Raw genomic sequence first — 24,214 nt, forward strand, 5'->3', positions numbered from 1 at the left:
CACCGCTCCTGAGCATGGAGGAAGTGACATTTAAACAGCGACCAGCAAATGTGTCTTCCCAGCTGAACAATAGGCTTTAGGATAGCTGAGGGACATAAAAAATCCCTTTTGAAACAGAGAATGGGCCTATACACTTAAATCAATCGTAAGGTTATGATTCTACTGCTACACCTTTGTTCCTGCTAGTTAAAAATCTCTTGAATATCCTTCATTTTTTATTAGCCATATCAAATTAGAAAATAATCAAATATTATGTTTGGGTAACCATAAATAGCAGGTAATGTAATTTTCCAATTTTTCATCAAAAAGACATTATCTTAAAATAAATAAAGAAATATATGTCTATTTCTTTTTCAAATTTTCTTTCATTATACTCACTTCAGAGGGACACAAGAAAAAAGTTCTCTTGTAGAGGTAACCACCTACATGTTTTTTACTGTCACTACTCTGCCTAATTTCAAATAGGGATATCAACAGTCATGTCTTCCTTATTTTTTCTCTGCTTACATGTCAGAACACACTGTAAGAATTTAGGAAGTTGCCGCAAGTACTTATCCCTACGGCCAGAAAGCTCAGATATACCATGACTGTACCTAACGTTTTTCCAAACTCGGTTTTCGAATGCAACAGGAGAAGTTAAATTCACCGTTTCAGGCTGGGTGATCCCAAGGATCAGCTTTAGAGGCCTCACTCCCGCCCCCGCTCCAAACTGCAGCCACTTCATTTGTTACCTGTGAGCCTCAAGAGGACATTTTACTTTCCAGTCACTCAAATGGGTGTCATATTCCACAGATATGATTCTCAGGGCAGGACAGTCTGAAGCCAGCCACGTCTAAATTAAAAGAAAAATTAAACCAAAAGGAGCTTATAATTGAAGTACTTAATAAACTCTTGCAAGCAATTTATCAGCAATGGAGCAAAGATGTTACTATGGGGACAATATCATGCGAGATTTCTGCTCCTCAGTTATCTCTTACACCTGGACTATTATTCTTTTATTACACGCTGGTGAACCCTAGCCTGTTCCCCAGCCACAAAGTAAGCAACGGATGGAGACAGATTCCTAACCCGTGCATTCCTGGCTCCCTCTCCTGGGTGAAACATGAATTACTAAGACTACCAACAGGACTGATCAGTTCAAGTTTTACAGATACTTTGATGGTTACAGCAATGCAAGTTGCTTGAAGCAGTAATTAGTTAGTTACCAATAATATTTAAGTACCAATCTGCAGAAATTGAGGTATTCAGACACCTATGCAAGAAGCTTTTAAAATGTAATTTTATGTGTCTTTTCCTCAGCAGTAACATTCCATCAAAAAAACCCCAAAAGAGATCATAAGAAAAGCAGCTATTGCCTCTTCTTCCACTAGCAGAAGAATGATGATGAGTGTATTAATTTATCAGGGATTTCCCTTTTCAAGGACAACCTGTTCAAAATTTCAGCTTCCTAGCGAAAATGTATCAGGAACTTGAAAGTGCTACATGTACAATGGATTAAAAGTGATTTCATTCAAAACAGACCACTGCCAGACAGTGTAATTCTAGATCCTCTGGACAGCTCTCATTAATGAGCAAACAGTAGCTGCATGTGAAAATGTCACTGTCATTTTACCTTCGGCCAGCACTGGCTATAGTCCTCCTCCCCTCCTGACATCTTTTTATCCAAACGCTGGTCAATGTCTTGTTGTCGCCAGGTTTTAAATGCCGCTCCCAAAAGACCATGAACGAAAAGGATGTCTGCTCTGATGGGCTGACTGATACAGAAAAAGGAATTTTTAAGAGATGCATGGCACATATTCTTTTAGCAAATTAAATTTGCACAGAACTTTTAACCGAAGGGATGCCAAAATGCTAGTTTTAACACTATAAGTTATTTCTTCTCTTATGGACAACAGTTGATGACATTTCATGATATTTCAAAGAGGATACTCAGATCAAGACAAAAAACAGGGATCCACCCGGAAGAGAGAGATACAAAAAAAAGTATGGGAAGTATGCACCTCACAAGTTGTACTTTTCTATAATGAAAATCCCCATTCTCTCCACCTACTGTTAATGCAGCTTGGTAGTTCCAGATTTATCATCAAATTAGACCTTCACTGTAACCTGACTAACGCCAGTCACCCAGGGAACAGACACTACGCAACACGTGGAGACTGCTTCAGTCCCAGATACGCAATCACTATTAAAAGCAGGTGAAGCTGTAAATTTACTGCGCCTTAGGCCAACATGTGCTGCTGCCAGCAGAGCAATTACAAGGCACTGTATCCCAAGACAGGCAGCGCAAAGGTTAAATGGTTGCAACGCATGCAAAGCAGCAATTCATCTCATGGTTTATGTTTGGATTTTTTCATGCAATACAGCAATACTCCTTTCATGGCCACAGACTACTCTGAGCACTTCTGCTGTTCTGTTTGAGAATCTAAACTCAGTCCTCTCAACCCACCAGAGAACAGGAGAAGCAGGTGACATCGGTACAGCAGCATTCTGATGTCAACGCTTCCAAAGTTTTCTACCTGAACGGTATAACAAGTACAGCATGCGCAATACCTCCTTCTGCTTTACCTGCTACGATATTGTGGATGCAAGACGTAAACACCATCTGGATACTTTTCTTGCACTGTGTCCCTGTCTAGATTAGCCAAAGCTCTGGATGCATGAGAAGACTGAATGACATGTGGGGACTTCATTACTTCAGCAAGTACAGAAACCCAACCTACGTTGAAAAAAATACAGCGGCAGGTTAACTAATTAGACATATCATCCAAAAAAAAGAATTCATAAACATCATCCTTCAAAGCATACTTGTGAAAACAGATATTAAAACTTAAGAATCAAAACAAATTATTTCAATCCACTCTCTTTACCGTAGAAATGGCAACGCTAGATAAGTGGAACCTCCAAAATTAAAAAAACGTGAGTGGTGAGGAGGCAATGTATTTTAGTACTGTTAGCTTACGATCAGAAGGACAACCTCTTCTCAGAACAAAAAGAAAGTGTATCAGTAGGTCAGTGCAGTTGTCAGAGAGAGAACAGATCTCAAGTCTCTGCAGGTAAGATGCAAGAAAAGACAGAGAAAATAAATGTCCCAGAGAGAAAATGAAGCTTAAAGCATAAGACAGACACAGAAAACAACCCACAGGACTAATGGCAGGTGGATAAACTGATGATTGCTGCCAGAGTACAACCATTTCTGATTTTAAAATCCAGTGTGCGAAAAGCTGTTTAAGGAATTAAAATGTCCCCACTATTCTAAAAACAGTATACTATTTATAGCTAAGAAACATAAAAGCATTAATGAAGGAGACCTTTGAATACAATCCTCAATAAAATTTGAAGTCATAGCTACCTCAAGAAAAAACAGACGCTTTATAATACCTTACCTAAGGTGTAAAATCTAGTTTCTTAGACATGGATGGGGATGTTCACGGACTACTGAGAAATGCAAAGGAGTATCTTTTATACACACACACACACACACATGTATTTTTCTTTAAAATCCTGATAAATCTTGTTGCTGCTGGCAAGAGTGGTCTACAAATCACAATTATGTTAAAATTGACTTTGCAAATAAAACCTGGGAAGACTTCAAAGAGAGATTTTCAAATGGCGGCTCATTTGAAAAAGAAGAAACCGTTTACTCAATGAGCACTGTTTCAAAATCATGCATAATATGTTGCTACTAGTATAGCCAGTAAGTTGCTAAGTCAAGACAGTTTGTTCACGAATTAGGAAAAGAATTGACATGTGAATTTTGTTTAAATGCAAGTACCTTTGAGAACTGCCAATTTTTTTTTCAAGAATTATGTATTTAAATTACATTTCTAAGCAGAATAGATGTTGACCACTGTTCAAGTTCTCCTTAAGAAGAATACTATCTAAAACCTATTTTCAGTTTGCCAAATACACTGAAAGACTGCCAAGCTAGTCTGATTAAAACCAGCAAGGTCTCTGGTTCCGTATTTCTCCTGCATGAGCCAAAATAAAGGGGCAAAAATAGCATTCAGAATCCTTCTGCCTCCAGACACCACACCACAGCTACTACACAGTGCACCATTCTTTTTCTTCCTCTTCCTCTGCCAGCAGTTTTTGCAAAGAAAAAGTCTTACAGGTTCTTTCTTCTTACGAATCATTCATCAACACAAGGGAATTCTTATCAACTCTTGACCAGCAGCATTTAACTGCTCATCTTTCACTGCCTAAAACTCCGTTTGTACTGAGAGCTCTGCCCCAGGGAGCTGCTGACTCCTCTGCTACAATCTCTTCCTCTACATGTATGGTTTCAGCAGTCATCACAGGCAGGTAAGAAAGGTGCTAGAGCTCAGACCAAAGACCTTTGCCGTCTGCTGTCTTTCTCCAAAAGTGAGCAGTAATGGAAGTTGTGGAACATTAAAAGAACAGAACAATGAAAGGGCAAGTGTATATAGTGCTGATTCTCCACTATACCCTCTCAGCTTTCTACAATCAGCTTGGCTTTTGCGTGTAGAACTTCACAGATTTTTCTTTCCATTAATTTGTCTAATGACTTTTGGAAGCTTTGCAAGTCTTCAGCAACCACAATGTTTTGTGGCAAGTTTTAGTTTGGTCATGCACTGTATGGAAAATATATATATATTTAATTGTTCTGCCTCTTGGTAATTTAATGTACAAGAATCTTTGGTCTCACATTATGAGGAATAGCAGATGATCGTTCTCTCTTTCCCTTCCCCACGCCAGGGAGGATTTTATAATCTCCATCATATTCTCATTCTGGTGCTTTTTTCAGATGAAGCGTCTTAGTCTAGTTCTTTCTACCACAGCCATTCCAAATTTTTAATTACCCTCACGGCCTTTTCCTGTGCCTTTGCTGCTTGTTTTTGCAACAGGGAGATTAAGCGTTTCAGAGACAGACACTGGCTCAGATGTACACAACAGTGTATTTTCTATTTTTCTTTGTATTTCTTTCCTAACAAAACTTTGGGACTTATTTGTTTGGTACAGAACTAAATAAATTTACTATGATATTTAGGGTGTATTAAAAAAAAGAGGCAGCAGAGAAAGGCTTAACAGAAGTTACTAGCCCAACATAAAACAAGGGAGGGCAGGAAGGCATATTTCACTTTATTCCAAAAGGTAAGGACTGCAAGCTGGTTCGCTTCTTTACGAGAGTAAAACACAGACAATAAAAAAATGTGTAGGGTAGATGATCTATAAGAGTAGAACACTTGAAAGATTTTTGCCAGTAATCTGAACCAAAATCAAGTCCAAGTTTTCACCATCCATTAAAGACTTACAACTCCTCTGTAGCACTGACATGCATTGACTAGACAGCATAAAGGAGTTTTTCATCAACACCATCTAAACTGTCTACATACTTTTGTGCAAAAAAATAACAACAAACACCCCCCTCCACACACACACACACAAATATAAAACCCACACCACTAATGTGTTTCTTTGCACTTTACAACACACTGAATCCACTGAAAGTTTTTAGAAGTCCAACACTCAGACTGCTTGCACTGGCTTCCCTTTTACCTGCGCGTACTATGGATGAATGAAGACGTTCATCCAAAGCCATATTTCCAATAATGCGAATTATGTTCCTTTGTATTTTTTCTGAATCTTTACGTAGCTGGTATATCCTCTGTAGTAGCTGAAGGCCTCCTTCAGATTCGATTTTATCACAGTGAGAAGAAACCTAACATTACATAGTAAATACAATGACAATAAGAAGATGTAGTGCAAAAGGTTCTTTGAGATGCTGTTAATTCACAAAGTAGGGAACTTTAAGAAGTCGCTATGATGGGGAGCCCTTACTACATTGAAATTCTTATTAATCTAGAATTTATCATGCCATTGTTGAAGAGGGAGAAAACATTCTAACCTGCTAAATGCACAATTTCTATGGATTGACAACCTGAAAGATGCTATCATCTCTCTACTCTCCTCCACATCTGAGGGAAATGTTATTGCTCTTCACTTGGCACGATCAAATTTCAACCAAAGTTCAAGAGTCTTAACAGGACAATTGTCTGTAATTGATAAAGTACTATCTCAACCAAAGCTACTTGTCTTCCTGTTCACCACCTAAAATGCAATCATTATAACCCCTTCTCTCTGAAATACAAAGGTATTTGTACTTTCCAAATAATGCTGCTGTCATTATTGATCTCAAGGGCAACAACATATTCTAGTCCAAGCAGATAAATATGCACTAATTAATTGTAGTGTCAACTACCGATACTGGCCAAATGCTTGTGACTTGAACATGTTGCCTATAGTGCTTAAAAATGTGTGGTGGTCACGGAACTGCTGATGTCCTCAAGTTTGTGGCGTTCAGCAAAGGCAAATACACATTTGGAATACAGTCACAACTTCTTTCGACTGAAAATCTGGAATATAACAAATTCTAGATGAACTCAGAATTTCTAGGTATATAGAAGATGTGAAAAGAATACTGGTAAACTGCGCTTTATCCATCCCTACTACCAACAGCAAGTTGGTATTCTCAATACTATTTCACAATATTCAAGGCTTCTGAGCAATTAAGTGCACACAGAAGAGTGTAGCAATAGGAAACAAGAAGAATCACTGTTGAGCAAAGTCCTCCACATGCTTCATCTGTGTCTGCAAAGAACAGAGTGGTCCTGGGAAGATGCAATGTATTAGCTGTGCGGTGTGTAATATTCTGCCCAAAGGCAGTGACCCTTGAAGGAGGGGCCTTTGTGAACAGCCACAGGTTTGCATTCTGTCTTGGCTTCTGGTTAGAGCAAATTCATGAGGCTACTTTGCTTTCTGGAAACCTGGCACTAGAGTTAGATTAAGGAAGACCACTTGTATGCTTTCTGAATGGAGGTACTCACACCAATGCACATACACTTTGCACTAAGATTGTCACGTCATCAGTATCTTGCTTACTGAGAAGCTGAAGAGTGGAATCACTAAGTTTTTCCTCATGATATCTATCTCCAATGACTTTGGGTGCCAGCGAGAGGTAGCCCTACCCAGAAAAGACATGTTAAAGCCACCTGGACTTGAGGCATTCTCTCCTGCTTTTCTGTGTCTGAGCTGCCGCTTTTACTTCTTGAAAGACATATACAGGTGTGTTACACGGGAACTTATACGGGCTAATTAGAACAACAACAGGACTTACATACACTTTCCACAAGAAAAAATGAGTTTGTTATGCTGACTTCCAATTCACACCAGTCTCAGTTGTCTGAACATCCTTACAGAAGGGATGAGGGGTAGGAGACAAGGAAATGGCAACTCCTTCCCAGTATATGAGAAACCATTAGAAAGGAATGTTTATAAACGTAGCTTTTCAGTTATAGTTTGAAGGACAAATTACCTTAGAATGCTGCACTAAAGCTTGCAAGCAGAAGAGTTCCACTGTCTCTGAAGGGATTTTACTCAGTGTTTCACAATATGGAAGTCCATTTCCTCCAAAACACCATAAGCCTCCCTGAAATCAGAATCAGTAAAAATTATACCACTTTTCAAATGGCTATATAAAATAAGCATTTCTAAACTTAAATGTTAAGTGTGTAATAGAAATTGCTATAAAGTGTGCACAGCGTGCACACATTTTTCAAAATGTATAAATTACACAACAGTACACCCTAAAAATATCTACTATTTTTAACTGAAAATATTAAATAAATTTTCAGTCAGTAGACTCCATAGTCCACTAACTTAAAAACATACCATAAACGGGAAAAATGCAGGACTTTCATTTTGTTAATGAATGTCTTTTTTTAAGAGTATTTGCTTAAGCAAAAAAAGCAAGAATCAGACTGCATCTAGACTTCCATAGCTGTGAAAATGAGAAGCAGAGGAAAAAAGGTCTTCAACACTTGGCATAGCCTCTGAAGACCAGTCTGTCTCAGTCATGCAGTAGGATGACCAGCATAAGCTGAATAAAGAACAGTTTTCTACAAGAGTGTGACTATCAAAATGCCTCCAAGTGTGGTGTCTTACCAAAGCTCTTTTTGCATAGCAAGAGCTCTGGCTGTGAAAACAATAAAAGAGTCACAGTGTAAAAATATTACACATAATTGTGTCATGGGAAATAAAGGAGTTATTGCACTCTGAAATCTCTAAATAAAGCCTGTCAGGCATCATTATTAAAATACGACAGTAGTTTTATTACCACATCTTAAGAAAAATAATAATAATTGATTAAAAACATCACAACTTTTTAATAAAAAAATAAAATGCACAAGAGATCATGGATGAGACTGGCATGACAATTATTATCTTTAAGCAATAACAGCACTTTAAATGACATTCCTAAAGCCACTTAGGAAGTTGTTGGACAGATAAGGCTGAAGAATTCATAAGTTCAAAGTCCAAACAGACCACTATGCTATTCCAGTTCTGGTTTTGGCAACACTGGTCTGTCACAGGGAGGCATTTCTATGTGACATAAGAGAGTTTACTATTTAAAGTGCACGAACAACTTATCAGTTTTCTAGTAAGACTTCACAGAGGTTTAATCTTCTCAGCAGTAAAAGAGCACTCAAACAACGGTTAAGATAAAATCTGAAAAATAATTTTATGAGCACTGCAAGGGGAAAGAAATATTCTGGACAAAAAGTTGAAATATCTGCTTCATGGGAAGGCTTGTAAGTAAAGATATAATCTTTCACTAGACCAACTAGTACAGCTGGGAAAGACAAACAAGCTCTCAAGCATACAGACTGTATGCAGAAGAGATTTTACTTATGTTGTACGGTCACAAAGTCTCTGTATTTCTCTTCCTCTTATAGTGCTTAAAAATATGGAAATACGTTTGTATCTTTGAGCTCTGCAGGCACGAAGTACCCAAATAGCTGTGTTCTGCACGTGGGAACTCACCCTTTGGGCAGCAAGAGTCTGACTACTTTCACGTAAAGCAAGAGATGTGAAGTACTGCACACACGGGTCAAGACCAGACTGAGGTAAAGATACTAACAACAAGCGAAGTTCATCTTCTATGGGACAATCCTGTGAGAAGTAAGCACAAACAGCTTTTAGTTCTGTTCAAAACATGAAATAAAACACAGGGAAAAGGAAGATTTGAAATAACGGAATCAGCCATATTAATAAGGCCATATAATACAAACCCTAGACTTGAGTGCTCTGCGACTTCTGTTTAATAGTTACACCCGTAAAGACTTTGCAAACTGGTAATTCTGAAACCACTAACTGAGTGATGAAAAGCAAGCTTCAAACCTCATACTTTGGTGGCCTTATTCTAATAGGTCTGGAGGGCAGCAGAAAAAAACGTTCCTCCTGGCACAGGGAGTGTAAAAGTTCACACTTAACTACACAGTAATTTTGGTTACATACATTAAAATGAATGTATAAATTACTGGTAAAAAATACAGGCAACATTTCTTTTAACCTTTTATCTTCAAAGTATTCATACAGATGTTCATTTAATAATCCAGGGTAGATGACAGGAAAACAGATTCATAGTCATTTTATTTGCCCACAGTCATGAAACTTGCAGTTATTCTAATCCTTGCTACAATCAGAGATGGAGACAAATCTGACGTCCAGAGCAACACTTGCTGCCACAATGATTTAGTTCAACTTCCTAAGCAGCAGGCTGGGAACTGCTAGCTTCAATCACCTAGCAATCATACTGCTGTAGAAATAAAGTATATACACAACCATAGACTAGTATCAACCACAGATGAGTGTAACATAGTACTTCAGGACTGACAGGTACAGATCCACTATCACGTAATGTTACAAAGATAAGAAAGAAAAAACTGAGAATATCACTACCAATCAAAGCTGGTTTTCAGGGTTTTGTTGGTTAAGATATACAGGTATTCTCTGACAGGGACTTCTGCCAGCATTCATTCTATTAGCATTACAAAAGACCTCTCATACTACGCTTTGTGTGCCAATCCTGTTTACTGAAGAAGCTGATATGACGACATGATTGCTCAAACCATCATATATATATATATATACACACTTACCAATTAATAGAAAACCAAACCAAGGCCAAATCTATCCAATACGGATTTGTTGGTACCCAAAAGCTGGCAATAAAGAGGTGGGGCTACAGCAGAGCACCATGCTAGCAGTGAGGATGCAAAGGCCTCCAGGAGTGCTCCCTACGTGTAGAATTCTGTCAGTATCAACAAAGCAATCTAGGATGACTTCACATAAAACTGCTTGTCATTGCCTATTAGGTACAGACAGGCAGTGCTGTGTATCAAAGCGGCAACTGCCTCAAACTTCACTGCTGGTAAATATGCAATGTGGACATACAGTTCAAGAACAACAATGGATCAATATTCCTATCCTTATTTCTTTCCCTTGTGCCATTCACTAATGCAGATATACCCCAGGGGTATATCACTATATTATAGTTTTGTACTTTGGTCTTCATTTTACTACTTGTTAGTTACTGCATAAGAACTCCACTTTAGTATAGTTACCAACAACAAAAGCACTAAAAGCCAACAAGCAAGCAAAACTAATCTAATACCTACTTTTCAATTACTTACATTCTTTATTTTTGGCAATGGTGGTGGAGGCAGGAAAAAGCGAAGGTCGATGTCTTTGGATCGAGCTAGACCTATCGCAGTCCTTTGATCACAGGTTTGGGCAACTGTACCATACTGATAATCTGTAGCACAAGAACTTCAGTGTTAGGGTTAAAACTAAACTTAAATATTTTATTTGGTTTTAAATGTAGTTTCTGATCTACTTCGTAAATATACTTGAAAAAAGCACCATCTCTCTTCAATCTACCTAAATACGCTCTGATTTTGTAACCACAAAATTCCAAAGGATAAAAATTGCAGATGTTAGACCAGCACTATACTGAGCTGAAATACACCTGGGCACTAACGGTTCATTATAGACCAGTTTGACAAAGGTCCTCAGCTATAAGTTGAACACAAGCAAAAGCAAATGTTCATTATTGCCACTGTGAAAGGAATACAAGGACTAAAAACCCAAGCTTAATCCCCTGGGCTTGAGTTAAAATTTGAAAGGCATCTTACATACTTTTTTCTGCATACAGTATTAAAAACCAGAGCCTTAAATCCTAAATGCTGCAAAGACCTAATTTTAAATGATACAAAAGGCACGTTTCAGTAAAATTCGTAATGTCACAAAATCAGGTGACCTTAGAAAAGGCAGGATAGCACGACAGTACAGTTTTAAGTAGCCCTTCCTTACTGAAGATACAAGACAGACTTTCAGTTACCCTGCTGAAGGAAAACCAGATTTAAATGTTAATTACTGTTTCTTTCCAAAATCTACCTACTTTATAGCCAGAGAAACTGAAAAATTACACACTGAAACTAAGTGGCAAACTGAAGGAAAAGAAAATATAACCTTAAACTGAATCAATACTGTCTTCTACAAAAATTTGTTTCTATCCTATGCTGAACAATCTGGTCCTAGCTGTGAAAAGTTAGCACATACTTTCAGTCTTAACCTTTCTTGGATGCAGTTTTGGAATATCAAGTTTAAAAAAAACCCTGTTTCCCTCATGAGGTAGTTGGCAAGAATAATCCATGTTTGTGAAACATCCAAATACTACAGCAATGAGCACTACAGCAAAAAGGAGATAACAAAAAGCAACTGGATTCCCAAATACTGGCCATCTTGTGCACTCAGATCACCTGCTGACAGATAGTACTCTATGAACACAAGACGGTTCTACTAAATTACTACGCATAGAATCATAGAAATCATAGAATCATAGAAAGTTTTGGGTTGGAAAGGATCCCTAGAGGTCATCTAGTCCAACCCCCCCGCAGCGAGCAGGGACACCACTAACTAGATCAGGTTGCTCAGAGCCCTGTCCAACCTGGTCTTGAATGTTTCCAGGGATGGGGCCTCCACTACCTCTCTGGGCAACCCGTTCCAGTGTTTCACCACCCTCATTGTAAAGAATTTCTTCCTTATATCTTCCTTATATCTAGCCTAAACCTATCCTGTTTTAGTTTAAAACCATTACCCCTTGTCCTATCACTGCTGTCTCTACTAAACAGATTGTCCCCCATAGCTTCCGTTTTGGTACATCCTAGCATTCAAATGTTTTCAAACACAGCTTTTTGATGTGAACTGCTTGGAGTAATTTATTAGAATTTTATAGAGGCAACCTGAAACAAGATAAATCCCATGGTGTGGAATTGCACTGGAAGAGTGAAAGGTCCTCAACTGACTGGACTACCAGAACAATGAGAGTGAAGATTAGTGTTACCCAGTTTCTACAGACTAGTGATGGAGGGGGGAGGAGGTCACCCATACACACACCCCCCACCCTTTTCCTTGGAGTTTCAAGCAGATTCACTGCTAGAAGAACAGAGAGGACTTATTACTACTAAATAATAGTAACTAGGATGGAAAAAGGCTTACAAATAATGCTTGCACATACAAGTCCTCTACCCCTAGTGTGTCATTACTACCTATCAGCTCCTAACCAACTTTTATTAACTGAACCATCGCCTTAAACCCACTCACCTACAGAGCCTTATAAAAATCTCTGCCAGAACTAGTGACCTGGTTAGCAGTCCCAACAGAAAAGCTAAGGAACTGATGAACATGAACTGCTCCTCCCACACCACAGCAGTGGTTGCAATTCTCTGGTGCGGAAACAGAGAGAGGACTGCACTGCAGATACACAATCTGCATCAGAGTACTAGGAAAGAACTGCCTGAAAGGTAAATAAACCCCCCACATTTTAGACCAAATTTCAGAGCGTATTTACACTCCTTGCAGCTACTAGCCTTTTTTCGTGTTGGTAGCAGACTTGCAACAGCTAACTGAGACTTTGTCACATTTCTGGGATGAATTAGGCTACATCAGCACACGTTACCATGCCAGTGACTGTTGTTCGCCAGGTCTTGTACAGCCTGCAGTCGGATCTCTTTGTCTTCTGACTGACTTCTCTTTAAGAGGAGCCATAAGGCACATTCATGATCATCTCCATCAAATGTACTGAATTGTTCTTTTACCAGGAAACAAATAAAAGTCAAGTTATTATTAATGAGCATTTTAATAGTCACGCTTCTATTCATCGAGAAAAAAAATTCTGTTTCTTCTAATATTTGAATCACAGAATGTTTGGGGTTGGAAGGGATCTCTGTGGGTCGTCCAGTCCAACCCCCCTGCCAAAGCAGGGTCACCTACAGCAGGCTGCACAGGCCCTTGTCCAGGCAGGTCTTGAATATCTCCAGAGAAGGAGACTCCACAACCTCCCTGGGCAGCCTGTTCCAGTGCTCCGTCATTACTGTTAGTCCTTAACAGTAATTCAGTGTGTAATGTTGTAATATTAAATTAGTACAATAAACAATGACAGAATGGCTTTACTAAAATAATGATCCTTAAATTAATAGGATGGTTTTGATTCATTTTAGTGGCACCAAGTTGATATTTTATACATGTATGTTACACACACATGCTGGCTGGCACTTACCAATCATAACTGCCAGCTTCCAGCAGGAGCTGGAAATGATTAGTAACTCTGAGGCTCTGACCTTGAACAACTAATTTCATAGCACGACAGTGGAGGTATATATTGTTATAACCATTTAACAGATCGCTAAATGAGCACAGATAGCATGCCTCTGGAGCACTGTTTCTTATATGAATTGAAATTCTTATATTAAATTACTCTAAAAACCAGAGACACTCTTACAAAAAGACTATTCAGTTAATATTGCAAATTCTGATGAAAGCATAACATAACTTTTAAAAAGTAAATTTTGAGAGTATTTCATCCCCCAGACACCTTTTGTACACAAAACTGGTATCAAATATTAACTTGGTATCTTAAACTTCAAATCTCTTTTGAAACAGCAAAAAAAAAAAAAATCTCATATACTTCTTAACCATCACTTTCATTTACTTTAAGAAAAGGAATGGGTTTAATAGATAAAAAATACACTAATAATCTATATTAATATGGAAAATGCTATGAAATGTTACTAAGTACTATTACCACTGTTTCAAACGCAAAAGAACATGTTACATTTGTAAGAAAAAATATTTTACTATCTAAAAGGCTTTTGTTTTACTATTAAAAAATAATAATCATACATAAAGACACACTTTCAACACCTACCATTAACAGGTCTCCGGAAAATTTTAGCTTCTGTTTCTAGAATTTTCCTCACTGCTTTATGAATTTCTTTTCTGGCTTGGTATCTGATCCCTATGAGAGTATTTTTAGATTACTGGAAGTCTGAAAGACAGTTCTCTCACATTATTTTTCATACACACACACACACACACACACATATGAACATATATAGAGAATTATCTAATATATAGAGAACTGTATGTACATAACTATCTTAAAAAAACAGCCACCAACTTAAAACAAATTCTGTGACATTATGAAGAATATTATTTTTGTAACAGATCTCAGGAAATATATCTTTCCTTATATAAGGGCGACTTCCAGAAACATTCCATTCTCTTAAAATTATAATTTTAGAATCCAAACAATTATGCATCTTACCTTGATATTCACTTGGATTTAGAGAAGTTGTACGTATGTATACATATGATTTAAGTTTTTCTTGGTGTATAGCTTGAGTATCGATTTGCAGTAACTTCTTTAAGGACAGGACTTCATACGTAATGAATACAAAACCTCTTTAAATAAAAGAAAACTGCATGTGAATATTAATTTTTTAAAAAATTGTGATGGCAAAAATATATGTTAACAATCATTTTGGTATAAATCATCCTTTGTTTGTAAACACCAGATTTTACCAAATATATAATAGCCTGCAGCTTATGTCAATTTAGTACAGTAAAGACTCTAAAATAATTAAAATAAGTAATAACTATCAGAAAATATCCTTCAAAACTATATTCTGCCATGTCTAAAGGTCCCCTAATATTGTTACATTTCTGAAAGTTACATGAATTAAAATTTTAACTGTATACTTAAGTTACACATCTGCTTGTCAGTTACAACTTACCCTAGTATAAGCGATCCAGTTACCTTTGCAAATTTTCCTTGAAAAACAAAAAAATAATGTTAAAGTTGTGTGCATCACCTCAACACAAACATAGTTAGCATTCAATTGCCAGGCAGTAAGAATTTCAGCCATTAAAAGTAAGCTTTTCTAAATTTTTCTATTGGTCTCTGGCTTTCAGGAAATCATTACCTAAATTTACAAACAGAAAAAATGTTACTTGATTAGAATTTCCCGCTTTCTTAGGGAAGATGATAAAACACATATCCTGCCAGTGTTATTTACTTTGAGTATCGCTACCTATCAATTACATTCATTCGTCAGGAATCAACAGTAAACTTTCTCTGCCTGCATCACTAGCATTCATTTGGAACTCCAGATTATTTTAAGGAGTTAACTTTTTCTTACATGGGGTGGATATTTCTTCAATGTATTTGAATACATACAAGAGTACGTAAGTTCTTTGAAAAGTCCTGCAGAAATTCCTTAAGAAAACGCATTTTTAAATTAATTCCACTGAATCTAATTTACAAAGCAAATAGCTGAATAAACATATGCCACCAGCAACAATTTCCTTTTTGAGTCTAAGGATCCTTGTCAGATTGGAGCTATTTTATCGGGACAAAGTCGAGCTGATTGTCTGGATGTAACGACCTCTATACAGAGAAACTCTTATTATTACCAGTAGCAGCAAACCCAATGGAACAGATCTCACCTATCATGAATAATTTATTTTCCTTGGCGTGAATTGGGAGATTTGCCCCACAGCCACCACCAGGTTTCGTCTTTGCAAGACCATGAGAATTTTGGCATGCAGACAAGAGGCAGCTATATGTTAAATAAATGACTGGCAGAGAAGGTTGAAAAGGTAAAAAAATGAGCAATGAACAGAAACAGAAATAACCTATCTGTTAATGCTCAAAAATAAACTTTGGAAACATAAGAACTGTCATTCTACACAGAACATACCAAAGAAAGCAGAGAATAAGCAGGGAAGACTGCAGAACTAGTATCAGTAAACAAGGAGGAAGAAACAATAGAAACAAACTATTCAAACTTCATGGATGTAACTGTTTCTTTGTTCTAGAGGTTAAAAAAAAATCATACACAAAACAGTTTAAGACAGTTTAATGAGATTGCATCTGAGGGGGACGAACCCCCATTTCGTTTTCTAATCCCAGATAATCTGCTGGTGTGACTTTAAGCATTACTATGCAAAGCAAGGTCAGAAGCAGACATCCACTTTAGGCAAATAAAAACTTTTGATCACGAAGTATTTAGAGATTTAGATCTTTTGTATCACTTAATTATGCACGGCGTCACACCAACACAGATTTTTCCTTATTATCAAGACTTAAGATCAATACATATAGAACTATACTTACTGATATCGTTCCACGGCAGGTGTGTTTTTGTGGCTGGACCAGAAGTTCGTATCTGTCTATAGCAAAATATACAGTAAGCAGCCACTGACATTCTGTATGTTTAAAAAAAAAAAAAAAGAAAAATGAAAAATTAACGATTGATTTGAGAATTACAGCATAAAACCTGTAGCAGTTTTCTTTCCTGTCTTTTTACAGGAAAGGTCGTGATAGGAAAGGTCATGACTTACAGCAAAGGTCACAATAAACCATATTTATGTCATTTCAGTCCATATAAAATGCTCTAAATAAAGAAGCCTGTAAACTCCTCAATTTATTAGGCTGCATTTCAATTACAAGAAAAGTTTAAAGCAGTTTTTCATACAATTACGCATTACTGTTGACTTTAGTGAGTATGTATCAGCAATTAACTTCTCTGCTTGTAAGTCTCCTTTCCTACTTCTTAGTAGCTCTCCCTTAAGTATCAGATATGGTCATATCTCCTTCAGGACATTACTCAATATGACATGGAATTTAATACAACTCAGTAATCAACTGCTTTTAAAATTCCTAATTGATTGTGTTAGCAAGTAAGTCTTTTATTTTGACTAACAAGGCTCCAAGAGCTACTACATATTTTTGCCTTTAAAGGGCAAATCAGACTAATACTTCAAGAATCTAAAAACTCTACAGTTAATAAGTATTGGTTCTAAAATGCTCTGACTCCATGGGCTTGTGAAACTCATAGGGCACGCTTACAGGTAAAACACAGAGGACGTATCTCATTCTAGAAAAATTCTTACACATGCAAAAGAATGGAAACCTAGCTACAGCCATGAAGAAGAGAACTTTTTCTAAAAATCAAGACCTTAGCAATTCGGCACTATGAAGACACAGAATATTGACAGACTAATTGCACTGCATTCACTGAATGCTGAAATCAAACTAGACAATATAGAATTTTTTTATCAAATAGTCGCAAACAAATGCATGTAACATATTTTAGAACTACCAAAGTTCTGAATGTAGAAGGAACCCAATGCAAGCACAGAATCTGCTTGACAATAATATGGTCTCCGTGAAGGTAGCACCCGAGTGCTTCAGAAATCTGAAAAAATTTATTCTTCTAACCTACCTGTGATACAAGACACTGAATTTTCCCCATTTTACAGGTAGGAAAATGAGTTAAAACACACACGCTGCAACTTCCTTATACATTCTAGGTATTACCTTGCCTCTTTGAACATGTGGGACTACTCAGGAGGGACCATACAGGAGCCATGCTCTTTAGCTCACTGATCAAGGCTGCATCTTAACCACTGCACAATGAAGCTCAAAGAAAGTATTGTGATATTAGTCAAGCATTGAAAACCAAGGCAATGTAGGCCAGGCAAAAGCACCAATCCCTGTTCCCACCACTCACATGTATTTACCACTTTATGTATTAGCAAATGTTACTGCCTTTACAGGTGTTATAGAAGAAAAACTTACCTAAAGTTAGGAAAGTACGCAAAATGGCTTTGGCAATGCACAACAATCAAATTCTGCACATTACTTCTATTGAAGACTTAATCTCAAGTCTTAATAGATAGAACATGTAGTATTTTTTGTGCAAGAACTATGCCAACAACCACAAAGAATATTAAACTTCTTTAACAGCCACAAAATACACAAAAATCTGTTGCTGCACACAGTGCAGTATAACACGAAATTCATGTATTATTACAGGTGAAATTTTAACGTCTGCATTGATGCACTTAGCTGACTGAAATACTGAATTAAGTTAATGTGTTTAAACAGATTTTAAACCACAGCACTATCCAGCATATATTTAACAAATTATTATGTTGGAAACATAGGCATCCTTATTAAATGTCAAATTAAGTCTGTACCACCACAATGACAATTAACTCAAAATGACAAAATGGAAATGTAAACCTTGACCAGCAACTCTGATCTCAAAATATGGGAGGCCCTGTTATTCTCCTTCAATTTAAGGTAATCTCTAGAGACTAAAAGAAGAGCTTACATCGCTTTTAATGTCAGCGTCCAATTTCTCTAAACAAGGGGACTGCTTTGTTTCTTTATATTAATATGCCTTTCCTCTTTTCCTGTCTCCCAAAAAAGCTTTCACAAAATCACAGAATGTTTGGGGCTGCAAGGGACCTCTGGGTATCACCTAGTCCAACCCCACTGCCGAAGCAGGGTCACCTACAGCAGGCTTCACAGGACCTTGTCCAGGCAGGTCTTGAGTATCTCCAGAGAAGGAGACTCCAACACCTCCCTGGGCAGCCTGTTCCAGGGTTCCGTCACCCTCAGAGGGAAGAAGTTCTTCCTCATGTTCAGACGGAACTTCCTGTGCTTCAGTTTGTGCCCGTTGCCCCTTGTCCTGTCGCTGGGCACCACTGAAAAGAGCTTGGCCCCATCCTCCCGACACCCACCCTTCAGATATTGGTAAGCATTTATTAGGTCCCCTCGCAGCCTTCTCTTCTTCAGGCTGAACAAGCCCAGCTCCCTCAGCCTCTCCTCATAGGAGAGATGCTCCAGCCCCCTCACCATACTTGTAGCCCTCCGCTGGACTCTCTCCAGTAACTTTTCTTTCAACTTTCCCTGCTCTCTCGCTCGCGTCTGGGAGATTTCGGCACCGCGTCAGCACGACCCCTGCCCTGCGCCAACCCCAGCCGGCAATTTCTCGGCTGCTGCCGCCTCGGCAGGACCACTGCCCCTCCACTCGCTTCGGAGGGGGACGCGACGGCACGGCACGGGACGCTTCCGAGGCGTCAGTAACGGGCCCCCTGGAGACACCCTCTCCGCCTCCGATCTCCGCCTCACCCGCGGCCGTTCCAGAGACCGCTCGTTACAGGCCGGGGCGCCGGGAGTCGGGGGTGGGGGGGAGAAGGCGCAGCCGAGGACGTTAAAATAACGACGAACACCACACCGGGGAAACAGCCCGCAAACTCTCTGAGGGAAACACGCACCCACTTCGGCGGGGATGAGATCTCCCACGTCCCGTCCCGTCCCGTCCCGTCCCGCCCCGCCCCGCCCCGCCCCGCCCCGGAGCCCGACCCCCGCCCCGACCCCCGCCCCGACCCCCGCCACTACCGGGCCCCCCCCGCCGCCAGGCCGCCGCTACCTGTCGCTTCCGCCTCTGCTCCTTGCGCCCCCGCCCCCGCGCTCCCGTGACGCCAGCACGCTGCAGGCGGCCTAGCCAATCAGAAAGAGACGCCGGGAGCGAGCGAGGCTGCGCATGCGCCTGGCGCGGCGGCACCTCCGTCGTCAGGGCAGCGGCCGGCGGCAGTGGCGGAGGTGAGGAGTGGTTGGGGCCGGAGCTTCGGAAGTCGCGGGTCGAGGTTTGTCTCCCTCCGCCCGGTCCGCCTTTCGCAAGGCCTCGGCTCGTCTCCGACGGCAGCGGGAGGGCCGGCAGCCGGCCGCAGCCGGAGCTCGGCGGCGGGGCAGAAGTGCCCGGAGCGCTCTCGGGGGTGAGGGGAGAGGCCTGCAGTTTTCGGCAGCTCCAGTGCCGCAGCCGAGCGGGGCCTGCTGCCCCGGCCTGGCTCCCCGCAGGCCGCGGGGCCCGGGGGAGGTGGGGTGTGCTGAAGCATGGGTCCCTGAGTTCAGCCGAGGCGTTGTTTCTTCTTTTTCTTCTAGATTCCCCCTGTTTATGTGCGGAACCCAAAGCGAGAGCTGCTCTTGTCGCCTCTTCCTTTCAGCGTTCGTGAGAGCAGTGGGAGGATGGTGAATGTTCTGAAAGGCGTTCTGATTGAATGGTTGGTAACAGCACTTACCGTCTCGCCTTGTGTCAGAGTCTACTTATTTCTTTAGAGCTGCAAGTATTCTAAGTAACTTAACAGTCTAGACAAAAAAAAAAAGAGATTGTTGTGAGGAGGGGTGATGCTGAGTAAACTGTCAAAAGAAAAGCGTGACCATTAGGGAAAGAAGGAGAGAGGCAGTTGTAAGTAAACCTCATTCCAAACTCCTTTTTTCTCTTCAAGACATTGCTTTCTGTTTACTTAACTCGTAGGTGTTCCTTCTTGTTCTTTATATTGCTTGCAAATAATGGGGGTTTTTTTGTCACTGTTCATGAGCGAGGTGTTTCTATGCTGATTCTAGAGGGATATGAGATAATCTTTTTTTCCCTGTCTTTCTTCATCAACTCCAGTCCAAAATCCCTTCGAGGCTGACATGTGGCTCTGTTTGTAGATCATACTTGAAACGACCGTGCTTATAGTTTGTAGAAGTAAGCTTTTGATGTATGTGCAGTAAACATACTTTCATGCAATCTGGAGTCTCGAGGCTAAGAATCGGATAACTGGTTACCTCAAAAATGAAAAGAAGTGCCACTGAAGATTTGTGGGGTCATTGCATAGCATTATATGACATACAAGATTTCTGCTGTACACTTACATTGTAAACGTATGAACAGATTATAACTACACAAGAGCAGAAGAACCTAGAACCTCTTGTGATGTGCCTGCATGGTGCATATAGCTGTAAGCTTGTAGCAGCTAACTTCTGAGCTGACTGAACGTTAGCCAGCTGAAGTCTAATTGCTACGTGTGAGCAGTTCAGAGCCTAAACTCAGCTAGAACAAAAAGCCTGTCTTCTCAAATTTGCCTCTGTGCTAGTACACTGACAAAACTTCTGAAGCACAAGAAAAATTGCCTTCCTGCAGCTAATTATGTAAGGATGCACAGAGCAGAATCCTTGACTTGACAAGTTCTAAAATCTCAGGCAGTTAGCAAAATATTTTATTTTGCACCCTATGTGTTTATTTTACACATACCTAAAGATCTGTGTGTTCTTATTCAGCTTCATAGCCACATCCCACTTAGTATCAGTGTGGAATTTAATCATCCTCCCTGGAAAGGAAGGGAATTTTCTATCTGATAAGAAATCTACAGTGTTATGCCATCAGACAGTTTCAACAGCCCTCTGGGAGACTGACCTTTGAGTTTTGCTAGCTCTTGGTCGTTTGGTTTTGTTTGTTTGTTTTCTCCCCACCTGTGCATAAGGGCATAAAGTTCTATCCTAGGAGAAGATGCAGCTTTACTATCAATCTGTCCCCTTGTTTACACTTCAGATACAAGTTATTAAAAAACACTTTTTGAGGATGTTTAAGATACCAAATGAACAGGGAGTGGGGAAAAAAAAATAGGGAGTTCTGAATGTGTGAATCATGGAAATAAAATTGTTCAGTGTTGTGCAGGTCTCTTTTTTTCCGTATTCTTCCAATAAATAGCTAAACTTTTCTGAAAACACCATATCAAAGATTATAATCATCAAGTACTGTAATGAGATTGTTGCTTCTGCTTAGGCATACGTCTGCTGGCACTGATTACAGCTCTGTATGTTGATTGTGTGAAACCCAGTGTCTGGGTACTGCCTAACATCATACAAGCTGGTCATACCAGCTAGGACAAAAGCTCGTGCCATCTGGTACTGCTGATTTGAGTCACTAAGGTCCAGCTGAATAAAACAAGAAAAAAATAAACCTCCCAGCACCTGTCCAAAAGGGGATGTGGAAGAATGCTGGGAACCGCATATTTCTGGTATCTGATTTTTCTCAACTCTCCTGTTTCTCTTTTGTTTCTCTTCTTACATGCCAGAGCATGTAATTAATGGCTGTTATAAAGAAGATGTAGCTTCTAGAGTTTTCCACTCTCCTTTCCTAAAAATTACTTTGTGCTTTGAAAACTCGTCTTATTCTAGTCATGCTTCTGCAGATTTCAGGCTAATATTAAAGGTTGTCGTTCTGACTTGCTGGGTAGGGGCAGGGGAAGGGTTAGACTTCACAGTGTGTGTCTTCGCGCTGTATATACTTTTAGGTAAGGGACAATTGGTCCCCATACTGCATTTAAAAGAGAAGATTAGCTAAGGAATTATTTTAAGATTTACTATGTTATTAAGAATTATTTTTAAGAATTACTAAGTTGCCACAACAACTATGTTCATAGTTTTGAAAGTATCCTGTTGTCTGAATTCTTCAAAATTTCATTGGATCAAAGAGCTTGTATTTTGAAGCCACTGTATCTAGCTGCATGGCATCATGCAGCTGTTTCAGTTACCTGCAATTTCCACGCTTCTGAAATATTTTATTCTAAAATTTATATTTAACTTACGAGGTGACACTATGAAAAAGAAGTGTCTGTTTAGTTATGGTGTGATGATTGTACATTTCATATGACCCCTTTTTCCTGTGCTATACTACTTTGAGTGAGATCTATGTTCTCTTGACTTTGGTTACCTTTAAACAAAACTATACTTTAAGAAAACATGTTTTTATGGTGCAATTTCTGAAGATACAATTGTAGGTTCAAACTCATCTTGTTAAGGGTTGGCTGGTTGGGTTTTTTAAAGCTACTTTAACAGCAGCATAGGGGCACTTCTCTGCCATCAAGCAGGAAGTTCTTCTCCTTAGACTTCATTATCAGTTTATTTTTCTTGAAAGTAACCTAGGCAGTTACCATTGTGAAAGAAACAACTTTTTGAAAAGCTTTGTAAACTTTCTTTAAATTGTGAGCAACTCTTGATATTAAAATTAAGCTCCCAAAGAACTTTGGGAGTGTCTTCAAAGGGTGGGTTTTTTTGTTTGTTTTTGTCTGTATCTTATTACAATGAGGTGGGGTCTGATGTGTTTTTGTCTCTACAGTGACCCAGCAATGAAGCAATTTCTGCTCTACTTGGATGAGTCAAATGCCTTGGGAAAGAAGTTCATCATACAAGACCTGGATGAAACGCATGTTTTTGTGTTAGCCGAGTTGGTTAACTTCCTCCAGGAGAGAGTGGGCGAGTTAATGGACCAGAACTCTTTTCCTATTACTCAGAAGTAAAAAGACTAGAGAAATGAGATTACTGTGTGTTTTGGAGTAGTGGATTTCAATAGCTTGGGTTGTTACTGTTTTCACTGTGGTTAGTAAATTCTGCATGGAAGTGGCTACTCTAGAAAATGGATCATTTTCATAGACAAAATACTCTTGAATTGGATTTTCTTTCTCATTTTGAAATATTATGGTGTCTTTATTAAAATCCTTGAGATGATACACTTGATGAGGACTTGTCTAGAGAATTTTTGATGCGTGCTCTGTGTTTTTTTCTTTAGGATTTTTATCTCACAAGATGGTATGACCCAAAAATTACAGTAGTGTTTCTGTATTGAAATGCTATACGAAATGCTCTGACATGTTACATTCCTGTGGAATTCATTAAATATGGAATTCATTAAATGTGGTTATAGCGTGACTGATAGAATGTAGAGAATGTCTGTGAAAGTATGATGTGTGCTTGCTGGAACATCTCCGTAAGTTGTAGGCATGGTCAGATGCTGGTTTGACTTAATGGGTTTTATACACCAAAATGAAAGTTTGTGGGGGTTTTCTTGTTTGTTTTTTCACCCCAAACATTCTACATACTACTTGCCTAATTGAACAAGGCTCTGCTTTCTGTGTTGTTCAGGGTTTGGGGGTGGTGATGAGAATCTAGGAGTTTGGATGGGGGGGATATGGGGGAATGGAGACAAAATCCATTACCCCAGATCATCACACTTTAATTGTAAACTGATTACTTGTGTTTCAACAACAGCAAATTAAAGAGGTGACATAAATGGGAGACTAATCCTTTAGATATAACTGTTTGTATTGTTCCACTGAAGCTACTACCTAGTCACAATAAGCTATTTGATCAGAAAGGGGAAATAAAGACATGGTTGCTCTATGTGTGAAGAAGAAAGCTGGTTTTGTTGTTTTTGGGGGGTGGTGTTTTTGTTCTGTTTTGTTTTTTCTTGAGCTTAGCTCTTCCTCCTCTGCTGCACTTCACTGCAAAGAAAGAGCCTCATAGTTTCATAGTTTTTTTTGTGAGGTTTTTTTTTTTTTACACAGAGTAAAAATTCTGGTCTGCATTTGTAACTTGGTATCTCAGACACTGGCT

At 39.2% G+C, this 24,214-nt stretch overlaps 2 protein-coding genes across 4 annotated transcripts in view; one reads left to right on the top strand and one right to left on the bottom strand.

Annotated features, from left to right (window-relative positions):
- SERAC1 (serine active site containing 1) overlaps nt 1-19,494 on the bottom strand; it is a 28,199-nt gene extending 8,705 nt beyond the window's left edge. The window contains exons 1-13 of the mRNA XM_075413875.1: nt 19,428-19,494; nt 16,319-16,410; nt 14,937-14,973; nt 14,468-14,604; nt 14,069-14,158; nt 12,821-12,952; nt 10,494-10,615; nt 8,842-8,970; nt 7,334-7,447; nt 5,518-5,680; nt 2,566-2,716; nt 1,613-1,754; nt 732-832 (exon numbers count right to left, since the gene is read on the bottom strand). Of these exons, the coding sequence (XP_075269990.1) occupies nt 732-832; nt 1,613-1,754; nt 2,566-2,716; nt 5,518-5,680; nt 7,334-7,447; nt 8,842-8,970; nt 10,494-10,615; nt 12,821-12,952; nt 14,069-14,158; nt 14,468-14,604; nt 14,937-14,973; nt 16,319-16,409 (1,409 nt within the window). The 5' untranslated portion in view covers nt 16,410; nt 19,428-19,494. The remainder of the gene's footprint in view (nt 1-731; nt 833-1,612; nt 1,755-2,565; nt 2,717-5,517; nt 5,681-7,333; nt 7,448-8,841; nt 8,971-10,493; nt 10,616-12,820; nt 12,953-14,068; nt 14,159-14,467; nt 14,605-14,936; nt 14,974-16,318; nt 16,411-19,427) is intronic.
- A 27-nt stretch (nt 19,495-19,521) lies between these two features.
- GTF2H5 (general transcription factor IIH subunit 5) lies at nt 19,522-23,338 on the top strand. 3 transcript variants are annotated; one of them, XM_075413885.1, is made up of 3 exons: nt 19,522-19,600; nt 19,940-20,058; nt 22,941-23,338. In XM_075413885.1, the coding sequence occupies exons 2-3, from the start codon at nt 20,024-20,026 to the stop codon at nt 23,119-23,121; spliced, it is 216 nt and encodes a 71-aa protein (XP_075270000.1). In that variant the 5' UTR covers nt 19,522-19,600; nt 19,940-20,023; the 3' UTR covers nt 23,122-23,338. The 3 variants fall into 3 exon arrangements, with proteins under 3 accessions (XP_075270000.1, XP_075270001.1, XP_075270002.1); XM_075413886.1 differs by having other exon boundaries at nt 19,544-19,644; XM_075413887.1 differs by lacking the exon at nt 19,522-19,600 and adding an exon at nt 19,703-19,773.
- The last annotated feature ends 876 nt before the right edge of the window (nt 23,339-24,214 follow it).

This window comes from Opisthocomus hoazin, chromosome 2, assembly GCF_030867145.1.
Source record: "Opisthocomus hoazin isolate bOpiHoa1 chromosome 2, bOpiHoa1.hap1, whole genome shotgun sequence".
Classification (NCBI taxonomy): domain Eukaryota; kingdom Metazoa; phylum Chordata; class Aves; order Opisthocomiformes; family Opisthocomidae; genus Opisthocomus; species Opisthocomus hoazin.

What these genes read in the sequence shown, in the direction of transcription:
- GTF2H5 (XM_075413885.1), top strand. Translation starts at nt 20,024, where the DNA reads ATGGTGAATGTTCTGAAAGGCGTTCTGATTGAATG. An exon ending in AAAGGCGTTCTGATTGAATG is followed by an intron (nt 20,059 to 22,940) that starts GTTGGTAACAGC and finishes TTGTCTCTACAG; the next exon opens with TGACCCAGCAATGAAGCAAT.